The sequence below is a fragment of the Mytilus trossulus genome, chromosome 4, assembly GCF_036588685.1.
Source record: "Mytilus trossulus isolate FHL-02 chromosome 4, PNRI_Mtr1.1.1.hap1, whole genome shotgun sequence".
Lineage (NCBI taxonomy): Eukaryota > Metazoa > Mollusca > Bivalvia > Mytilida > Mytilidae > Mytilus > Mytilus trossulus.
This window is the reverse complement of record NC_086376.1, coordinates 73,219,249-73,225,248: the sequence shown is the minus strand read 5'-3', so window position 1 is coordinate 73,225,248 and position 6,000 is coordinate 73,219,249. Positions and strand designations below refer to the sequence as shown.

The 6,000-nt window shown below is 34.3% G+C and overlaps 1 protein-coding gene across 1 annotated transcript; it reads right to left on the bottom strand.

The window, feature by feature from the left end:
- On the bottom strand, nt 1-5,213 carry LOC134715924 (uncharacterized). The gene is made up of 4 exons (XM_063578488.1): nt 2,874-5,213; nt 1,642-1,818; nt 1,002-1,187; nt 1-411 (listed from the first exon to the last, which is right to left on the bottom strand). The coding sequence occupies exons 1-4, from the start codon at nt 5,133-5,135 to the stop codon at nt 70-72; spliced, it is 2,967 nt and encodes a 988-aa protein (XP_063434558.1). The 5' UTR covers nt 5,136-5,213; the 3' UTR covers nt 1-69.
- Between the last annotated feature and the right edge of the window lie 787 nt (nt 5,214-6,000).

The window sequence follows — 6,000 nt, the reverse complement described above, 5'->3', positions numbered from 1 at the left end:
TGAGTGCAATTGTTTAATTTATCTCTGATATCAAACAAATTTACACAATGGATGCCCCAGCTTACAAAGTTAATGCTTTGCCTTTTTCCCAACAAATTTTTTTCCCCATGTTTTTGTGTCCTTTCCTGAATTTCTACACACTTCACATAGAGGTCGTACGACAGAATATTGTTCGTAGAGTGCTGATATATACGGGTTATTATCATCTAGGAGGTCCTCAGCTGTTCCGCAATGAACACACACAGGGGGAAGATAGTGCTTTAGTGAGGCACTGTAATATGTCGTTTCAATTGGTGAATTACATGCCAGTGCCTCTCTAACAACAATGTCAACAGTTTCTGAGTCATCTTGGACCAAAGCCCCACCACATGTGTAAAAGGAATCTTCTTTTAATCTGAGAATCAGTTCATCCTGAAATGATAAAAATTGAAATGAAAATATCACAATGCTTTATAATTGACCACATCCTAAGAATACCAGTATATCATAGTAAAGCTTACACATACTAAAAAAAGAACAAATCTCTTCTATAATATTAAGAATAAATAACATGTAAAACATTATATTAAACATAGAGAATCTTCATTAAATACGAACCCAGTTTTTTGTATGCAAGAATTACTTTGAAGTCTTTGTCACCTTGTTACTGAGTCAGAGATATGAAAACATTAAAACCTTAACCAAGTCAGAGAACCAAGACATATGGTTTAATACAATTGGTTATTGAAAAACCTTGTGTAAAGTTACATTTGTACTGACTATGTGTTATGGGCCTTGCTCATTGTTGAAGACTGTAGTGTTCTACAATTAATAATTTCTGTGTCATTTGGTCCCTTCAATGAAAAGAGATGTCTCATACCACAATTTTTTTTTATATTGTGTATATGTAAAGACCTTGTAGGACATCTATACATCTTAAGAATGTATAAAAATATTCTGATGATTATATTATAGGTGTCATCGATGTAAAAAAAACACCTGCAGTATGAAAGGTATAATACCTGTTCCCTGGACAATTTCTTTTCACTGAAAATACAGCGTGGTTTTGAGCATTCACTGCACAAAATTACTTCTCGGACTTTGTTGTTTTTGAATAAATCTCTACGTTGTTTATCATTTTCATTCTCTTCTGCTTTATGTGCCGCCCCCGGTCTGTGTTGTTCCTCTCCAGTATTTTGTCCATAAAGCTGTAATATATAAAATGAATTTACTTCATAGAAAAGCTAATTTCTTGGCATGGATAAATAATGCATTGACAAGTTGGTGCAGTATGAAATTATTTTACTTAGGATATTCATAAATACAAGAACCCTTTGTCAGATTACTTTATAGTATAATACTGTCATATTGTGTTATTTCTTTTGTTGTTAAAACATTGACATTGTCTGACATGAGACTATATTAAGTTTAGGTTTGCTGTGTCAATAGGAATTGACCATTAGTACATGTATGTCTGATGAAGGTTAATCCAGAAAAACAAATCACACATAGTTTAGTTTCTTATATATTTTCTTTGAAAGTTGTGAATTGCTGTCTTTCTGACATGTATTTATCATGTTTATACTTTTTTTTTTAATCATGTAAGATCATGAATGTAGTCCTTGTCACATATTCTTAACTACATGTACATCCTTTACTGACCTCTGAGAAAGACTTATATTGGTTGTTTTCTCCAGGCACAGGGTTGGGTAGGAAATGCAGGTCCTGAAATTTGTCCTCTGGTATCCTTGGGGGGTTGATTTCACAGTAAGGACAATCATTGCACTTTTTCAGCTGGAATGCATAATGACTGCTCCTTCCATGCCGGGCTATAAAATCCTGAAGTTGTGTAAAGAAAAAAACCTCATATTATTCAAATGAAACATAAATAGGTAGCATGAACAATGTGCATATTAAAGTCTTAGAGTAACTAACCTATCTAGATAAGTATAAGCAGTCAGAGGTGACCCTTGGGAACTCAATGATAATTTTATAGAAATAAAAATGGTGTTGAATATGAGAATTCAAGAACATCTTTTTAAAAAAGATGATTGAACTTTTATTTTGTTCATGTATTTTTATGCATGTTGCCATTGAACAAAACAATTGAGTATCATAAGTCTAAAGTACAAGTATCAGTATTGTTTTTGTTTTTTTTAATTATCTTATCCTAGACTATTGACATCAAATAACATATTTTGCGGTTTGTTGTGATAGTAAATTAGAAGTGTGAGCTGCATGAGCTGTATATGGTATGAACGCATAGTAGTATTATATATAAGCATCTTAAATCTTAACAGAAGTGATCAATATAATATGCAGTACATGTATAAAATGTATATATGAATAAAATGTTGGATCACATGCCTGACATATATGATTGTATGACATAAAGAGTGTATACATGAATGCAGTGCTAAAGATATGGGTATATTACACTAGCTATTTAATGTCATGTTTATTTAGTTATACTATACTATTTAAAAGAAGCATAAAGCTATAAAATCAATTTAATATGTAGATTCTCATCCCTATCCATCATTTTTACATCCAAATTTGAAAATAAACTGTATTCAATCATCAATTAATAAGCTATTTAATTAATGACAATATTTAAAGCAATTGGCACCAAATCAATAAAAGTTAGACTGCAACTTGCATCATTTTGTTCTGGTCATGTAGATGAGAATCTATAAATTAAATTACTATTTGGTCTACTCATATACTGTACATGTATCAAGTATTATATATATATATATAAAATATAAATTTACACTGTTAATAACAATGTAAGGGACAGTCTAGTCCGTGTTTTATCATTTTTCTGCAACGCATCCCTAGTAAATGACAGGTATATAAAAATCTTCTCTATGAGAAAACGCTTCAAAAATTACCTGCACTTGTTTAACCTTGCGCAATTCTCCACTAGACATGTCTACCTTTAATTCTTTATTCAAGACCTGGCAAACCACTTCAAGAGCATCCATGATCTGGTTTTCTGTGACTCCTTTATAAGTTGTGAGGTAATCATCCTTAAATCTCATCCTCTCAAATCTAGAGTTAACTATATCAATAACACTTTTGATAGATTCATCATAAGCCTCTCTGAACCCAGTTTTTATGAAGGCCAAGTTTCTGACAGCTGTAAGAGTGGACTTGTGTTTAACTGCTTTTTCAAAGGTCTCAGGCATCTCTTTCCTTGAAAGTGCACAATGTTGCAGGGATAAATTTAAAATTGACATACAACGCTCTGCTGGATTCATCCAGCTGTGATTCGGTGCTGTTCTTAATGCTATGAGCATATCTAGATCTAATGCGATAAATAGCTGAATCAGTGATAGCTGGACAGTCCCGAAAGTTACCCTATGATCAGGACCTCCATCTGTCATTAAACATAGTATGGGTGTTTCTAGATTGACATCATCATCAGAGTAGTTCTCTCTTAAAATTCTTGTTAGCTCAGTTGCATGACGATAAGGTGTAGATGCTTGGAAAACTTTATCTTTAGTTGTAACATATATATGTCCATTGAAGAAGCTATCATTTGAGTTCTTTGGAATATCGCTTACAAAAGCCACAGAGGGAACAAGGCCACCAAGATGAAAATCGTGATCTGTGGCTACTAATTTCGGACCATCTGCTGGAGCAAGCACTTTGTTGTGACCACGAACTCCAGTGCTAATTGGTACACCAGGTTCTCCAACCGGAACAATAGCTTTGTCATCTAAACAAACAAATGTGGAATACTTCCTGTTTTTTACACAGAACTCTTTGAGATATTTTAATGATGTGGCAACATATCTTGCATCTGGGTGCGAAACTCTTGCTTGTCTTGTCTGAACACGGAATTTTACATTAAATCTACATGAGTATTTTAATGCTGATTTTTGAAAAGCGCTGTTTGGTTGGAATTGTAATCTTATAGTTTCTGTACAAGGTATAGGTGTGTCATTAGGCAATCGTTTCACGATCTGGTTTCTTAGATCTTCCAATGAGATAGCCATTGGTAAATATAGCTCCTGACCTCGTCGCCTTTCATTTACCTGAAGAATCTGTTCATCAAAAAATTTACCCATTTCCTCGAAAAATGTCCCAAATTTGGTATCAATATCTTTTCCATTCAGTGTCCTATAATCAAGGAGTAGGTTTGAATCATCACTATTAAGCAATAGTTCAGTTACGCGCTCATCAACTTCTGCTTGCTCCTTGGTTTCAGATACAGCTTCACAACCAGTTAACTCAAAAAAAATATTTCTCAATACAGACCTAGGTGATTTTACAAGTTTACAATATCTGTTTAAAAAATCTCTGCGCATAGACCTAGTGGAAAACTTGGGCAATGTTGCGTTTATCTTATTTACAATTTTGACATTTCTTGTTTCACGATAACTACTCTGTTCCTCTGGTACCTTCCATATAAAATTTAAGGTTCCAATGGAGCCACCATAAGCCATTCTATACAACATTATGGGTACTTCAATTTCTAGATTTTTTATGAACATCCTTCTTTTAACCCTATCTTCAGGTGCATATTTATCAAGGTCAACAAATCTATAGTCATCAATTTTATTAAGGTCAGATTGTAATGTTCCATAGGACTCACGACTCTCAGTAGTTGGAGGTATGTATTTCAAAGATGTATCGGATTCAAGAGAACGCCTTGGTGTGTCACCTGACTGATACGACTCTTTATGTTGAATATTGTCCTTGTCTAAACGTGTTTTGTATTTAGTTATGCATTCCAGAAGTTGTTCTATGTCATCACTGAATTTTTTATTCCTTGAAGATAAAATGGAGGGAAATGATAATGATTTTGACAAGTCAACAGAGAGCTCATTTAATCTTTGAGATGTGATGATGGGGGGTCGATGATGTATCTTTTTGAACTCATTATAACCCTGAAATTTATCAAAGATCTTTGGAACATGACAAGCACTATCTGATAGTTTTTTATGGGCATGGTCGATGTACCACAATGTGTCTCTTAATGACTTTGCAACAAAGTTAGCTGTATCCAGGCAATCTACAGTCCAGCCACATCCTTTGGACTCCATTAGGTCAATTACATGACATAAAAGTCTTTGAGGGCCAGAAAGTTTCTTGGCACCATCTGTCTTAGGTTTGTCTGGTAAAACAACTTTACACCTATTCCCCATAAGTATACTAAATGCATTTGTGCTAGGCCTACTGGGTAAATTATTTGAAGCTGAAGCAATGTTATTTATAATATTAGTACAAGTGCTAGATTCAGGACATGCAGATCTACGTATAATATACTCAACAAACTTACAACCCAATGCTGTGGTTAGATCCAAAACGTCCATGTCAGCGTTATCGGCCGCTATGTGGTCTGACTTCATACTCTCTTTCAAGTACACTGCTGTTACATTGTCAGATGAAAGGCTGAGTTTTTTAATTCCGACGCAATACGTAAAGAGTTCAACAAAACTGCCACCGGCAAACGATATTGCCGTGGACGGCAACACCTCCCCTCCTTGTGAGTCCTTAATTCTTACCACAAAAATCGGCATGATACTTGTTGAAATTATTTGTTTTTGACTGTGATAAGAAATCTGTGTTTTAGATATAAACAGTAAAATCATTGCGATTTGCCGTGGACTAAAACACTTTGGCGATTTAATTGAGTTTTTATAAATTTTTTCGAAAAAACCGATGCGGGAAAAAGACACGATTTTGTTTCCGGATGCGGGAAGCGGGAAAATAAAAAAAATATTTTTTTTCTGTTTAGAAAAAAACACGTGCGCGCGGGTCCGTCGAACAAGTAATCAAATTGGTGTGGCCTAAGCAGAAATAAATCCAACTAAAATACAGACCCGGGACGTTGCAGAGTATTTATACGTTTATTCATACAAAGTACAAATCTGATGTTATCCCGCCGACCAAGGATGAAAAACCTAAGACGATATGTGCTTGTCGGCAGTGAAAAAAAATATTATAATTTTCGATTTTATTAGACCCGGCGTTACCACATAAAGTGACAATTTATACATAGTATGATAT

Coding starts and splice junctions, on each gene's coding strand:
- LOC134715924 (XM_063578488.1), bottom strand. CDS start 5,135: ATGGGGAATAGGTGTAAAGTTGTTTTACCAGACAAACCTAAGACAGAT. Junction 1,188..1,641: donor AATATAAGTCTTTCTCAGAG/GTCAGTAAAGGA, acceptor TATATATTACAG/CTTTATGGACAAAATACTGG. Junction 412..1,001: donor AGAAATTGTCCAGGGAACAG/GTATTATACCTT, acceptor TTATCATTTCAG/GATGAACTGATTCTCAGATT.